This window comes from Dryobates pubescens, chromosome 2, assembly GCF_014839835.1.
Source record: "Dryobates pubescens isolate bDryPub1 chromosome 2, bDryPub1.pri, whole genome shotgun sequence".
Taxonomy (NCBI): Eukaryota; Metazoa; Chordata; class Aves; order Piciformes; family Picidae; genus Dryobates; species Dryobates pubescens.
Genome location: NC_071613.1, coordinates 27,130,544 through 27,146,134, shown reverse-complemented (window position 1 = coordinate 27,146,134; position 15,591 = coordinate 27,130,544). Strand labels below are relative to the sequence as shown.

The 15,591-nt window shown below is 39.7% G+C and overlaps 1 protein-coding gene across 2 annotated transcripts in view; it reads right to left on the bottom strand.

Annotated features, from left to right (window-relative positions):
- Window positions 1-322: 322 nt before the first annotated feature.
- Window positions 323-15,591, bottom strand: part of BMPR2 (bone morphogenetic protein receptor type 2) — a 101,427-nt gene continuing 86,158 nt past the window's right edge. The window contains exons 7-13 of one of the 2 annotated variants that reach the window (XM_009896493.2): window positions 13,281-13,395; window positions 11,542-11,702; window positions 9,712-9,859; window positions 8,624-8,760; window positions 4,884-5,056; window positions 2,566-3,845; window positions 323-885 (exon numbers count right to left, since the gene is read on the bottom strand). In XM_009896493.2, the coding sequence (XP_009894795.2) occupies window positions 635-885; window positions 2,566-3,845; window positions 4,884-5,056; window positions 8,624-8,760; window positions 9,712-9,859; window positions 11,542-11,702; window positions 13,281-13,395 (2,265 nt within the window). In that variant the 3' untranslated portion in view covers window positions 323-634. The remainder of the gene's footprint in view (window positions 886-2,565; window positions 3,846-4,883; window positions 5,057-8,623; window positions 8,761-9,711; window positions 9,860-11,541; window positions 11,703-13,280; window positions 13,396-15,591) is intronic. The other variant, XM_054172879.1, reaches the window with a different exon arrangement.

Genomic DNA, 15,591 nt, shown 5'->3' with positions numbered 1-15,591 from the left:
CACTGTCTTGACCGTCTGACTGCTCAACTGTCAGGGAAAAATTAACAAATACAGAAAGGGGAATATGTGGCAGTTTTAGAAAACCACTTTTCAATAAAGCATACTGTGAACTATAGACTATTGCACATTTCAACATGACACGAGAAAAATGTGGAGTTTAAAAGAGAAAACACTTTGTAACATAGAAATATACAGACTAGCTTGTGCACAGAAATGAAAACATGGTTACAAGACACCACTGCAGTCAAACCTGTCTTATAGTCTGCTCATGATCTTAGTGACCTTAAGAAACTGGTCCAAACTGATTATCAGCAATACTTCCTTTGTTACTTTTTTTTCTAAAAAAATATTTTGAGACCACCTTTTCGATATACATATATATATTCCGTGGTCAAAACAGACAGACTCAACCTTAGCGATCCGAAATAAAAGTGCAAAAACGTTCAAAAAAATAAAACAAAATTAAAAAATATGGAAGCATAAGCTAAAAATTCTCTGCATAGCTGAAATCTATTTAAAGCGAGTCCTCGGGAGGGGTTGCTGACAGGAGGAGAAAGCAGTTTTTTAAAACGTCTTCTGCACATTTGTTTCAAATAATGCAAAACTCAGGTCATTTGTAGGCTTTTGAAGTATTTCACAGGCAGTTCACTCCTGCGTCCTTAGATACCATGGTGGTGGCAGCGCCTCCTTCCGCAAGATAAACAGCGGTGCTGGATTTGGAGTGAACTGCGCGGTCGCTGCCGTTGTTGTTGACCTCGCAGTGCAGCGGCTCTGTGGAGATGACCCACGTTGAAGGACGCCACCGCTTAAGTGAGTATGGAGTTTTCACACGTTTCTTGATCTTTTCTCCTGAGCCCGATTTGCCATCCTGTGAGGAGTCACCTACTGAAGACAAACCAACACAACAAAACAAAAAACAGAGTAGAAAATAGGCAAGATTAGACTGGAAAGTCCCAGGTTGTTACTCATACAAAACAGAACAAAAGAGCAAAATCTTTTAACACAAAAGCAACTGTGGCAGAGGCATGACAGGTGTATCGACTACAGTAGCTGCTGCTAAACAAGTGCTCAGATTCTGTTCTCTACCAGAAATTACTTCAGTGAAGTAATCTGTGTTACCTTGAACGCACTTTGGCATCAAACAGCAGAATCAGCATTTGACATTTGAGGAGCTTTTGCAATCGCAGTACCTTATATTACCTATAAAGGGAGGTACAAACAACTGTTGCTATTACAGGACAGCAAAGGCTAAACTTTCAATAACATAATTAAAACATAGGTCCCCATATCCTACTTTACCTGGCAAAGCATTTCACCTGAAGTCAAAATGGTTCATTCTCTGTTAAGATCCTAAGCCAGGATTTGGGATGCTAGTTTGTAAAACTGACAAACCCAACTTTAATCACAAAATTTCAGCAGTAGAGATCCAATTTATTAAAAAAAAAAAAAATCTTCAAACTCTTTAACCTTCAGTTAAAGAAGGTTACTGCAAGAATCTTTTTTTCTTAAGATTTTGACACGAGTTAACACATTAAGACAAAAAATTTAAAAGGAAGGCTTATACGTTCCACCTCTGAATAGTCAACTGCATTTCCTGAAAGATCTGTTCTGGTTTGTTTCTAAACCTTTTCTTTCCAAAGATGCCTGGCATCTCCGATTATCTCATTAATACTACAACACCTGTCTAAACAGAGGTTTGCAAGCACCTTTCAAAGGCAGCACTGTATTCTGAAAATATATTCTCTTAAAAACACATAGTAGGAGGCCTTTCCAACAGCTCCAGCAGGCCCAAAGTCAATGCGCAGGATGTACTTATTTTAACTACAACTACATGCTTGCGTTGTTACTGTAAGAAGTGAGCCCCATTGTAATGCCTTAAGAGCTGCAGAGCTCTTAAGGCAGTTACTGTGAAGGAGTCTGTTAAAAAACAATTCCTTCTCTACCCACTTAATTTAATGAATCTACTGATTACGTTTTAATATGTACATGGTAAACTGACAGATTGCCATAATTATTAGAGCTCAGACATCAAAGCAGAGAATGCTTGACCCTCCATCTAGGCTGGGCTAATACAGTAAAATGAGCTGCTCTAAAATTAACGAAGCATATACTTGGCTATTACGATTATTTTAATTAGTGCATCTTAGAGACAGCTACTCTTAAGAGAATGAGGAAAAGTAAGGAAAACAAGGTGTAATGTGTCCCTGAAGGAAGAATCAGGAAGCTTTTCCAAGCTCCCAAGATAGGTTCCCTCTAAAGAACAATGAAATAATGAAAGCTAGAAATTATTTCCTTCCTGGATTATAAGTTATAAAGGGATGGATTTACCCCATGAATGCGGAAGGAAAATGTGCTGGAGTTGATGGATATAGGACTTCATTGAGACAATGGACAGGACTTAATATAGAAGACCAAAATTGTGCTGATAGGAATTAAATTTACATGGGATTTAGTAAGTGTGCTTTGAGAAGGCACAGGAGAGACAGAGTTTTCTGTTCAAGAGGATAGACACAGTTAAGCAACAAAGTGTCAGGGAGACTTTTCCAAAGTCCTGTAGGCACTTACACTGCATACTACTGCTATCCAAACTATTTGTGGCTGACAGATCCAGCGAATTAGGCCTCTGTGCTCTTCTAGTCTGGGTCTGCCCAGGGTTTCTCACTACATTCTGGATACTGGCTGTGGCTGTGTCTTGCACTGGACATGGATTACTGTTGTTGTTATTGGCATTTGTTCGGCCATTATCCAGTGGTCGCTCTCTCCTATCTACTAGTCGGTCTAGGACACCTTCGTCGTGGCCAACCTGCTGCTCCCGCCTCAGTAAGGGTTCATGCTCATCAGGGCTTGAATTAATATTCAGCCGACTATCCTCTCCACTGAACTGGTTCTGAAGCATTTCCTGGGCCCTCTGTGCTACTGAACTGGTTGTCTGGCCAGATGGCACTGTGCCATTGGCGTACTGGGTTGTGCCAGAATGAGAGTTTATGCTGTGGCTTCTCCCAGCCACTCCATTCATGGTAACTGTCACGACATGAGGTTCTGCAGCATTGATAGTGTTCATCTTGGCAACACCTGTTTCCACTTGCTTCAAATTTGATTTGTGCTTGCCACCAAATTTTAACCGTGGCTCCTTGGTTGAATTTTTGGTGTTTAGGGGGAGGCTAGTAGGCCTCTTTGGAAGGTTCTGTTGCTTGGGCAGAGGATAGACCTGAGCAGATGGGACATCCGGAATCAAACATGCTTGACCGTTGCTAGCTTGTGTGAAGTCCTGTTGTCCTGTCACCTCTACTGCAAGTTTTATGAGTGGATAAAGCAAGCTGGAACTAGTGCTGCTGAGTGGATCTGGCCCACTAAACTGCTTAAGTGAATGTTCCATCAGATTTTCATCAGAGCTTTCTTTCAGGTTCTTATCCACTTCTTTTGGATCCAATTTATTTGTCTCTAAGTCCTCCTCTGTTAGCTGCAGACAAACAGGGGTGGGCCCACCTGGCTGCATGACATTTGTGGTATGTAAGTTTGTTTCATCCAAATAAGGCATTTCAGATATGGTAGTCATGCCAGTGCTAGGAGTGAGGCCAGTTGTATTGGTGGTGGTAGTATTAGTGGACAAACTGGTTACACTTGTCTCAGGACTGGGGATGCGAGCTTGAGCTTGTTGTCGCTCATAGTTAATGGAGTTTCTATTCTTTTCCCCTGAAGTCAATGGTGTAGTGGACATTGAATGTTCAGAAGAAATGTTCTTCACTATGCTGTCAGTGTGGTGGATTGAATCTTCAATGTAGGAAGAGGAAGAGTAATCTGGATATGGCCTTATCTTTGAAACACGTCTATGATGTGACAGATTCCTTTAAGAAAAAATAAGTGTTATTAAGATCACATATGTAAAACCACCTCATATTACAAAGCATCTCATTTAGCAGAGCTGAATATCTTTCTGTTTCTTTTCATGCATACACAGTACAAACTGAGATCTTTCAGTAACTTCCTTGAAAAATCCCGGGTGGCAGAAAATTTGGTTTGTTAGGACACCAATTTTGTCCCAGATAGTATTTATACAAATAGGTAATGGCAATTTTCTTCTACTTTTCCAATAGGCTGTCTGTCCAGTTCACTGCAAAGGTACTGCTCTAGCTGCAGAGAAAGTGGTGCTGAAGAAGGGCAACAAGAACTCAGCATACAGGATGGAGAAGGTGATGCTGGGAAAGTCACAAGGTCCTAAACCAGGAAAAATCTATTATTTTAACCATTTCGGTATTCCATGATTTGAACATATTCTTTTTCATTACAATAACCACAGCCAAATCCAGACCTCTAGTATATACTATTAAGCACCAATATCAGTTCTGCACATTCTCACTCTCTCTGGATCGTCTCTAAGCAGAGAATGTGCAGCATTTCTCTCCCGGGGGTCAGAATAATGATGACTTAAATGATGGCACTGTGGTTCTTAAACTGAAAACCTAGAGGTTTGAGATTCAGCAATTTCCTGAACTCTTATTGCCTGCAAATTTACAGTTTTTAGCAAAAGACTTCAAACGGAAGTTTTATGTGTTATTCCTTCAAGAAAATCCACAATCACTTCATATCTTTGCAATCCTGTTTGGACAGTTTGCCTAAGTTCAATTTAAAAGGCTCCTCTGTGAGAGGCAGAGTTGTTCACATAAAAGGTGCCTGAATTCTGGGGACACAAAGGAGATCTGAAGAACACAAGCTATCAAGAACATGTCATATAACACCCTTTAGCAGACCAGCTCACATAACACACACCCACTTCATGTGTGCAGGAACATTATATTAACAGTGTGCTCTAGTTTCCTTCGTAGAGCGAGCTGAGCACTGCATTGGGCATTTGCTGCTGACTAAACCCAAATGTTTCTTCTTACCGCTCATTTTGCATGGCAGTTGACATAGGGTTGACCGTTGGACTAACTGATTTATTTCTCTCCCAAATCATCATGAGTTCTGCCATCCTCTCCTCAGCACACTGCGCTGTTAGTCGAGCTTCAGCATCTTGATCCCAGCAGTCTTCAATTGTTTCTTTAAGTGACCTCACAGCCTGCCAGGAGACAAATAAACCAACCCACTGTATCATAAACAATCTTCCCTTTGTATTGTGCTTCTAATTGACTGTTTTCTGTCAGCATTCTGTATGCATGAAAATAGTTACAAGCTGGTGAGAAAGAGGAATGGAAGAAACACAATTTCATTCAAAGCTAGTTTACCCTAAACCCAGCAATATGCAGGACTAGTTTTATCATACCAATACTTCCACACTAGGAAGACCATCAGTTTAGAAAAGCTCCATTCACCAGTGTCCACACAACCTTAACCCAGCCCCCTCAGCTGACTCTCTCCACCTCATGAAAACTGTGTACTAAGGACTGATGACCTGGGAATGCTGTCATTGTTATCTAATGATCCCTGCCTTGCTTCTCTGCACTGTAGGCAACTAACTTAGCCTCGCTCATTTCATCATGCTTTCCTTCCTCTGTTCACTACTGAAACATCCAAATGCCTCATAAATACAATGAATTCGTCTGTGCTTGGTGAGTTCTTTTATGGACAGAGAAACAGAAATAGACACCCTTTCCTGGGATCACTCTGTGGGGTGAATGGTGCAGTTAGAATTGCAACTCACGACCTCCAAAACATGCTACCACCTGGTCAAAAACCCAGAGAGGAGACAACTGAAATTATGAGCACCAATGGCTTCTGCTTCCACCTAATATCCAGAGTATAAAAAACAGGCAGACATATATTGACCCCTGCTATGAACCTATACCCCATGGATAGGATATGGCTTGCTAGAACATCTACCATCTACAGCCCAGCTTTACCTCTCCAGCACCAATGACTGCCTAGTCCCAGCTGGGTCCTGCTGACTGCCTCTGTGCCAGAACTGCCTTGCTCACTTCTGGTAGAGAAAGCCAGAACCTGCTCTACATGCTAGCCAAGAGCCCCTCACCTGCAGAGGGTGGTCCTGGCATCACTTGCATTTGGCAAGTCACTGCTGCTTAGTGATGCAACTATGACTGCACAGGTGGGGATGAGCCCTCACATAAGTAAACCTTCTATCTCGCCACAGCAAAGGGGCAAAGCAACTACACCCATCGTATCTGAGGGACATGGGTCTAAAAAGCATCCTCAGGGACAATGACAGGATATTGTACTGGATCTGTTTTCTCTCCTAGTATAAAGCCTTCCTTTGACTTTTAGGACTTGATTTAGTCCCAGTTTAGATGTATCAAAGTCAATGGACACCCTAATTTCCTGTCTTGGCCCTTTGTAAGACTCCCCTATAGGTTTCACCAGCAGTAAATTTCACCAGAGTCTCTAATCTAGCAGATCCCTTCCTTTTGATGTTTTAAGAACCATGAAAGGCACACAATGATGACTTTATAGGCAATTAAGAAAACTGAAGTTCTAGACCACAGCAATGTGTTTTCTATAAATTTCAAGTACAGAGAGATTTGTACTAAAATGCATTATCTAGAAGTTCTATCACTCATTTGAAAAGGTATAAGGAACAGAAAATCTGCATTATTCTATTAGTATCTGTCACTCCTGACCTTTGAAGTCAACCTTGGGCCTTGCTCTGGCAAATGAGGTAAGTGCTCCTGACTATCTCACCTCAAGTTTATAACCCTTTAATGTACATCATCTCCTCAGATTGTTGGTTTACACTGTGAAAAACAATTAGATTTTGATGATCCACATTTGTGTCTTAACATGTGTGTTCAAGAAGCAGTCTGAGACTGTATAGGTAGTAATAAATTAAGGAATACCTATCTTTTGAGTGCCTTATGTCACCTGAAAAAATAAAATGTTGCTTTAAACATTGCTTTTAATTTGTATTTCTCAAATGAAAAATCCATTTCTCTAATAGATTAATTTGCATCAAAGTATTATAACTCAACATGTCAGCATAGCTTTAAATAATGGACCAAAGTCCATTGCATGCATTAGATACAACAAGCTAGTACCCGGGTCCCAAGTGATGTTTCCTGGAGCTCAGTTTTCTACAGTATCTCCCCAAAAGTACTCATTCAAATGTTATCCAAGACTGCCATAGGGTGGAGTAGATTGTTTGATACTCATCAAAGAACCACAGATTGTTTATCTGTTTCTGATCCATCCTTCGAGATGGACTTCTCATTATTATTTTGATTTTTTGCCAAAAAAAATTGACAAGACAAAGCAGTTAGGCAGTTTACCTATGGGGACAGTTACTAGCTCAGTGTCTAATAATACTGGAGTTGTTTAGCTTGTTATAACAATGAACATGTAAGATGATGTTCTGCAAAACAAAACAACCCTTCTGGAACTATTTTAGATGTAACTGTTTTCAAAAACAGCTGTCAAGCTTGGTTCTTCCAGTACTGCGTTTGCCAACAGAGCTGTAGTTAAAACAGTCGCTGTTTGATTTCCTATATAGTTTTGGCACAGTGGTTTTTTTTCCCCTCTTCTCTCCCCCAGTGCCCCTTTCCAAGATTGTCTAGCCAAAACTATGTAATAAAAGAATGTCTCTATGAAGCTCTTAATTCAGTTACAACATGTTTTACAACAGTGCTAATACTGGAGGCTATGCTCCTCTCTGAAAACGGTTTCATACACATTTACAAGCACCAGCACAGAGGAGCCCTTAGGCTCCCCACTATCTGTCTGCACAGTAGCTACATATTTATCAACCAGATACATTTCTGAAGATCAAAGGATATCATTTGAGTAAAGGAATAACTAGAAATATCTTTTAAAGTACGAGTCAGATACATTATTTTCATACTTGCAATCAAGCTATTTTAGCTTAACAAGTTACCATGTGTCAGGGGGAACCCAGCAACTGCTTACATTTCACTTTGCTTGTAATAAAAGACAAACAACCCCCTCTAAGCTATAGGGATTTGCATTACCTCACCTTTCCCACAAACAAGAACAAGCACACAGACTCTTTCCAGATTTCAGCTGTCCTGCTGTAACTTGTTGGCCTGCAGCAGCAAGCAAGGCTCTAAACCATATACTAATTCAGAACAACAACAAACAGCTTTACTGTGTTTACAGTCTTGACAGTAAAAACTGCAGACCAAGTGTAGCCATATAACATTTCTAATGTCATTATGATGGACTGATTGCTGGAAGCTGTAGCCTCTGAATTCTGAGGACTACACAGCTTTAGAAAAAGTTTATTGCAATATTTATAGTTTTTCATTTTGGAAGAGTGTAATACATTTTTGCCAATGTTTAGTGCATTATTAGTCCCCGAGATGTCAAAAGACAGAAGATGCCTTTATGTTTCTTACTCAGCATAAGGTATGCTAAAGACTTAGAGCACCATAATGCAGACACTATTTAACAGTTAATATAACAAGTTATCTTCTGTGTATCACACTTCAGTACCTGATAATAATCATAGTGTGTTTCCCCAAAAGACATCTAGTTTTCATGTCAATGGCTTTTTACAAATTGAATACAGTATTTAAGAAATGTAGGCAGGAGTAGCTCTCAATCTTTAAGTATTAACAAAAATTTAAACCCTAAAAGGAACTTGTTCAAAAATTACTTTTAAGAAGTAAGCACACTCTAAAGCTGGTTAAATGATTGTTTCTTTGAAAATACTCTCTCTCACCAAGCTGTTCTCCTTCCATGCCTCTGGGAATTTTGGTCTTTGCTTCTCTCTAGACACCAAGACTTGCATATCTTCAAAAGTGGGATGGTTTCCGACTTCAGTCTGGAAAGCCATCTGATACTCTGGCACAGATTCCCCTGTTAGTGAAAGAAACAATAATAATCACAGATTAAAAGGCAGAGCAAGGGCTTTCAGATGATGAAAGACAGTATTAAAGTTGTTGTCTATTGAGATGCTCTCCACTTTGCCCGTAAAGTGTAAACTTCACAAAACCCAGCTGAATTAACTGCAAACGAACAAAGTGTTGTGCAGTAACCTCTCAAAGGATAGCATCGTCAAGCTTTGCTGGCTGAGTGGCATTTCAGAATGTCTTGGATCCCGAGGATGACATCTAGTTTCTATGAAACAATGCCGACAGACATATATCAATGTACTGCATTTGGGAGGAAGCCCTGCAAGATTACAAGTCTTCACACAAAGTACAGCTGGTTGACGTCAGAGAGAATGCTGCATGGCAGATTAACTCTAAATGCTTTATCTTGGTAAGAAGATGGTGGTTGTGACACAATCTCACAAGTTACATTTTAAAAGTCCACTTCCTCTTGTTTTGTATTACAGGTATGGAGAAATTCCCTGAATTTTCAATGTCACCAGGTTACATAGAAGGACCACTAACTAAAGCCTACATTAAATCACAGCACTTTCCCATCTGTTATTTCATGGGGGCAGTCTGAAAGACACTTCAAGTACTTTTATTAGTTCCAAGAAGTGAAAGCACTGCCTTTGACATCATTGCAGCGCTCAGTGTTTGTTAGCTCTGGACAATAAGAAGAATGCTCAAATTGCACTTATCATGAGGCCTGAAAACTGCTTAAATAGGTAATGTAAAGCCTATCAGCATGAACAATGCTTTGCAAATACACTCTGTTGACAGCAATCATCCTGAACACTAGATGGCACCGACTTAATGGCAAAATCAATTCAGAAAATTATTTCCCTTTTCGCTTTAAAAAGCTATGGCTAAGGAGTCCCTTCGGTTGCTGGTACTGCTTTCTACTGTTACGTTTTTTTCCAGTTCTTTTAGTTACCTGGGAAGAGGTCTGTGCATCTCATAAATATCTCCCAGTAGATAAGGCCTAGTGCATACATATCTACTTGTTTCAAAGCAGATTCACAGTCCCTCAAGTTCACTGCTCCTTCAAGCACTTCTGGGGCCATATAGCGGATTGTACCAACCTGGAAAAACAGAAAATAAATGCTTCAAATCAGGAAGTGTTTTCCAAATCCTATTTATTATGAAGATTTGGGGGTTATGTAATACCCTACTTTGATATTTTCTACAGTTAAGAATAATGCAGTTCACGTTAAACAACGTCTTACCAGAACCCTTGTCATAATGAAATCCTTCCCCTACTCTGCCACATTTTTGCATGTACCAAAACAGAGTAATTTTGCCTTTATTCAATGTACTCACATGTGATATAACGTAACAGACATTTTTATTTTTCCTGAAATTACTCTCTTAAACACCAAGGTATGTATCATAATGGCAGAGGATGCTGCTGAAGAAGAAACTTGTTCTCTTTATTCCTGGACTGTAAGCAAGGCTCTTCCCTTACATATTCCATGTTCTAAGGTTATTAACAGCCTTGGAAGATACCCACTAATTTCCACTATAAATATGTTAAGAGTAAAGAAATCACTCATCAGCGCTTGTAGGACAGTATTTTGTCAGGGGGACTATTCTATATCCCTGCATTTTAAGCAGTGGTTTCCCTGTTTCCCTTTTCAGTAAGAGATTAGACATTATCAATGTAGCTTTTGCTTTCTAAGGGAGAGTGATTAGCACTGGAAAACACATTCTTTGAATGAAATATAAAGGTTTTCTGTAAAAGCACTTCAGCATTAGGGACTTTCACTCCAAAATAGTCTCACTGTATTTCAGTAGCTTATATTCAGGTGTCAGTGTATTGATGCCTATACAAAAAGAAAGCAACAACAAAACCACTCTCTGAGTCACAGCATCATAAAAGAGAAAGCCTGAGAAATCAGTTTCTTTTTTCTGCCCAGAATCCATTCTAACCCACTCCTAGCAGATGTTTTCCCAATCCATTCCCTAAATTCATAAAATGATGCAAATTCTACATTGATAGTCCGTTCTACACCTTGGCTGCCTTCTACAAATTAGAAAGGTTTCCTCATAACTAACTTAAGCTTTCCTCCTACAATGTAATCCAGTTACCTCTTGTCCTACACATGCTGAATGCAAACAGTTTATTCCTTTCTCTTTGTAGCAGCTATTTGCATATTTGAAGATCTGTCTTGGTCTTTACTTCCCTAAACAAGCCTCATTCTTTAATCTTTCCCCATAAGGTACTCTTTGAAGTACTGCCTGTTATTTTGTCGCTGTTCTGTCTCAGCTGGTTCATGTCTTTCTACTTGCTTTCCCAGATGTATCCATTTAAAGTTCAGAAAACTGCAGATGACAGAGAAATGGTTGTATGATGTAGAATTCAGTATGTTGCCATTTCAGAAAAATTGACACCTAAACCACCAAAGAGTGTTTGGTCTTTGGTTAATACTTGCTGTATTAACCTCTACCACAGCATTGCAAACAGTGCGGCAAGCAATCCTGCCTCACATCGTCTTGTATCTCACACAGAAAACTTCAGTCTTCAGGACTGCCACTCTGTCGTCTTTCAAAGTACTAGGTTTAGTTTTGAATATTTGGAGAATAAAACCAGATTCTTCCTATTAGAGTTTCAGCCACTTCTCACCTGTGCTGCAGCAATTCCCTCTTACAGGAACTGAACCATCTTAACATTGACCTTGTAACAACAAAAAGAGCTGTTTGTCAGGGTTACTTCCACGCTTATTTGTTTACCTTGGTAGACTGGTTTACCTTCATTTGTACTTACCTCACTGATAGCTGCATTATCTTCCTCACCTGGACGTACCAGTCTGTTTCCAGTTAACTTCATGGAGAGCCCAAAATCACTTATCACACATGTTCCATCATTCTTTACCAGTACATTGCGGCTGTTTAGGTCACGATGGGATATTGCAGGTTTGTAATGGTCTGTTTGGACACATGGAAGTGCTTGTTACTATTTTAACAGTTCTACTGTTTGGCAAATTGAAAGAACCTCTTTATGTTTGCTCAGCTATTACAGATAGAAAATCATCTTATTTTTCAGAAAGCTAACATTTTTGCTTCTAATGAGCTCCACTACGCTACCTACAGAAAACTGACTGGCATTCAGAGTTTCACTGACTCTATACAATATCTTCGTCTAACGCTATAAACAGTTTTAATGTTTGCCAATAAGCTTCCAAGGGATATTTCAGTATGATTTTAGCAAGGGAAACACAGGTCTGTGTTGCTGCAACCCTGACGGCCGTTCCAAATGTCCTCTCTCATCTCCACACTCCTGTGTCAAATACAGCACCAACTGTTTATGTTATGATTGGAATTAGTACTTATTACGAAGACATGTAGACAATATTATTCCAGAGAGTGTGGACATATTCATCTTGCAGACAATTTCATCTTTTCTAAAGAATAATCTCAGTTGTTCCTACTTTATATGCAATTAATTCTGTTAGTAAAGCTGTCAGCACTATTGAACAGTTTGTACAGTGGAATTTATTCTACTCCACAAGTTCCTTCCTCGCATTGATAGCCCCAACCTACGGCTGTCTCTTCTTTATGATGAAAGGTTTACACATTTTCTGGTTGCTAAAGGACACACCTGTCTGCACATTTTGAAATGATGACGTTAAGATGATAGCTGCAGTTTCCTTGACACACTGATTTAGGTATTTTTAGCCTTGCACTTCTAACAGCATTTTCTTTGCTAGAGATGACGCTCAAAAATGGAGATATATATATAGTTTGGAATTTTAATTAAAACATTAGCACCTTTACAAAGAATTTATAATACCATCCCTTTATTTACTGCCAAAAAGCTAGTGCTTTGGTAGCAAGACATATTCTGCAGCTTGATACATCACAGATCTCAGAATATCTGCTTTATAACCATGCTACATCAGCGGTTGAAACACTGGCTGAAGCCTGCAAGCAGAGATCTAAAGATATAAATCACTATATTGTCACATCTGGTGCTCTAATTAAACACTGCAAGTCCAGCAGTGTAGTTTGTAGACAGCAAAGACTAGACCCACACCCTTAGACAAAAATCAAGAGATATGATAAAACCGCAATGGAGTTAGAAGATAAAACAATTTATCTTTGTGTATACAGTTCACAGACAAACTAAAAATTGCTTTGGTGATGTGTGTCTGAACTGTAAAAACAAATGGAACACCCCATCTGTTTGCTCTCTGCTAGACAGACATCCAGTGCTCCAGGTCTTCAGTAATCTGTTGCCATGATACAGCAGCACCGCACAATTCTGCCTCCTCCTCCTGCCTTTTTCTGGGGCTGGCTCTTACTCCATGTTTTCATACAAGCGTTACAGATGGAGCCCACAGCACTGGATTGTTCAGAAGGCAAGAATGTATTAGACGTTCCAAGCAATCTCCATTTGCATTCATAATTTCCTACTCCCTGTACTGTCACAGAGGAAAAAGAAAGGCAGGAATCTACTATCTGATAGAAATAAAAGAGTATCTTGGCATCCCTCTCTGACCTTACCTCCCCGAGGTAGCTCTGTGTGGAGATATGCCAAGCCTCTAGTTATAGAGTGGGCCAAACGACAGGAGCTCACCCAGTCACTCGTGTGGAGATTCAAGTATTTGCACAAAGAACCCTAAAAAAATATATGTAAAATTATTGGATTAAAATCATTGTCCAGGTGAGTAACTCAAGATCTTCAGGACAGTCAGTTTTATCCTTTGCTTCTGAAAGGTGTAATCCTGCAACTGCTTCTGTGTTTACTCAGATGTTCTGAAACACAAGACTGGACCAGTTTAATTGATTTCTAATGCTGCCATTCATCTTACCTGAAGAAGTGGAACAGAAAATTTATCACAAAGCAATAGTGATTAAGAATGATAATATCTATTATATGACAAAAGCAAAGCATGCACCTGCTGAAAAAGTCTTGCTGAACAACAGAAAAATAAAAGTAGAATAGAATAAACCAGGTTGGAAGAGACCTTCAAGATCATCGCATCTAGCCCATCAACCAATCCAACCCCCCTAAACAACTAAACCATAGCAGCAAGCACCCCATCAAGTCTCCTCCTGAACACCTCCAACAATGGTGACTCCACCACCTCCCAGGGCAGCCCATTCCAATGGGCAATCACTCTCTCTGTGTAGAACTTCCTCCTGACATCCAGCCTAAACCTCCCCTGGCACAGTCCGAGACTGTGTCCTCTTGTTCTGGTACTGGCTGCCTGGGAGAAGAGACCTGTCTACAACCTCCTTTCAGGTAGTTGTAGAGAGCAAGAAGGTCACCCCTGAGTCTCCTCTTCTCCAGGCTAAGCAACCCCAGCTCCCTCACTGGGTTACTAAATAAGGATCTTTAAGCCATAAGCACTTGCAGAAGAAAACTCAACACTGCTAACTAGCATCTCCCATGCTATAATCTTTTTATTTATCCAAACAAAAACACCCCAAAGGCAGTTTAGAGTAAGAGTGAGCCCACACACACTGAAGAAACAGCAAAAGAAGAATGCCATGTCCCCTTTTCTGTGCTTTTAATGAAGTTTAATATAAATGACAAGCAGGAATTGTTTTAGCCAAGATTCAAATATATATATTAGTAATTAAGATTAAAAATTAATTAAGCCAAGAGAGGCATGTTAAATCTGAGATACCTGTTCCAATCATAATTTTTAATAAAACTGATGTTTTTGTCTAAACAATCCTATGATTGTATTTGTGTTTTACAACAAATTTTCTATTTCTAGTCTAAAAAGACATGAATGCCTGACTACTGGGGGGGACAATTCTGTGGCTATTAGCCATTTCCTACTATCTCATCCCTTGCAACTTACTGCTTACTCGCCTGTCACACCTCAGAGTACCACCAGAACAGCATAATGATTGATAAATACACATCTGTCCTTTCACTTCTTGCTCACCTGCGTTCTATGACCTGAAGGCATGTTTGAATGATAACATAACCTGAGTCAAACTTATCAGTCTTGCTTTCAGTGAGGCAGCACCAAAAACAGTTTTCAGTGTGAAAATGTTCTGGTCTATGTGTTCCTATTTCCAAGGCAGAAAGTATTTTAAGGAAGAATTGTGTTTTGGATGGAGAGTATTTCACCTGCACATCTTTTATGTTCTGGTCTGTGTGTTCCTATTTCCAAGGCAGAAAGTATTTTAAGGGAAAATCGTGTTTTGGATGGGCAGTATTTCACCTACACATCTTTTATGCCTTCCTCATTATTGAAATAAGACTTACGGCTCCAGTTTGAACAGTGCAATTCCCTTTTAGCAGGGCTGCCACAACAGGTTTCCTTCTCTTAGCTCCACAGACAGCAGAACACCTGCTCACTAAATTAAGGATCACACTTTGTGTTAATTACACCTGCTGTGCACTTTTCCCAATGACTTCCAAATCATCAGTGGATTGATTTTAGACTAATCTTGCTGTTTTTAATACCATCTTGAGAAAGAATGAGATGATGTCATAAAGCTCATCTGTGCATTTAACAAGATTGTTAACAGATCCTGTTTATTTTAGCAACAAGACAATTTTCAATCAAATTACATGTCAGCTGAAAAGTCTTTCATTCAAGAAACCAGTAAAACCAGATCACTTGTTAAGACAGTTATGCTATGCCCTCCCAGGAGTAGAATACTCAAATTTACTTAACTCAATTATTTGAAAATCAAGCCTACTCCTTCAGAGCAGGCCAGAGCTGATGTGCTTTGCCACTGACCATCTGGTATGGGCACAACTGAGCTTTTTCTATGGTCATTTCTAGTCTCTTCAATCTCTTCTTAGATGCCCATCTCTCATAAGCTAACATGATCAAGCACGTTCTAA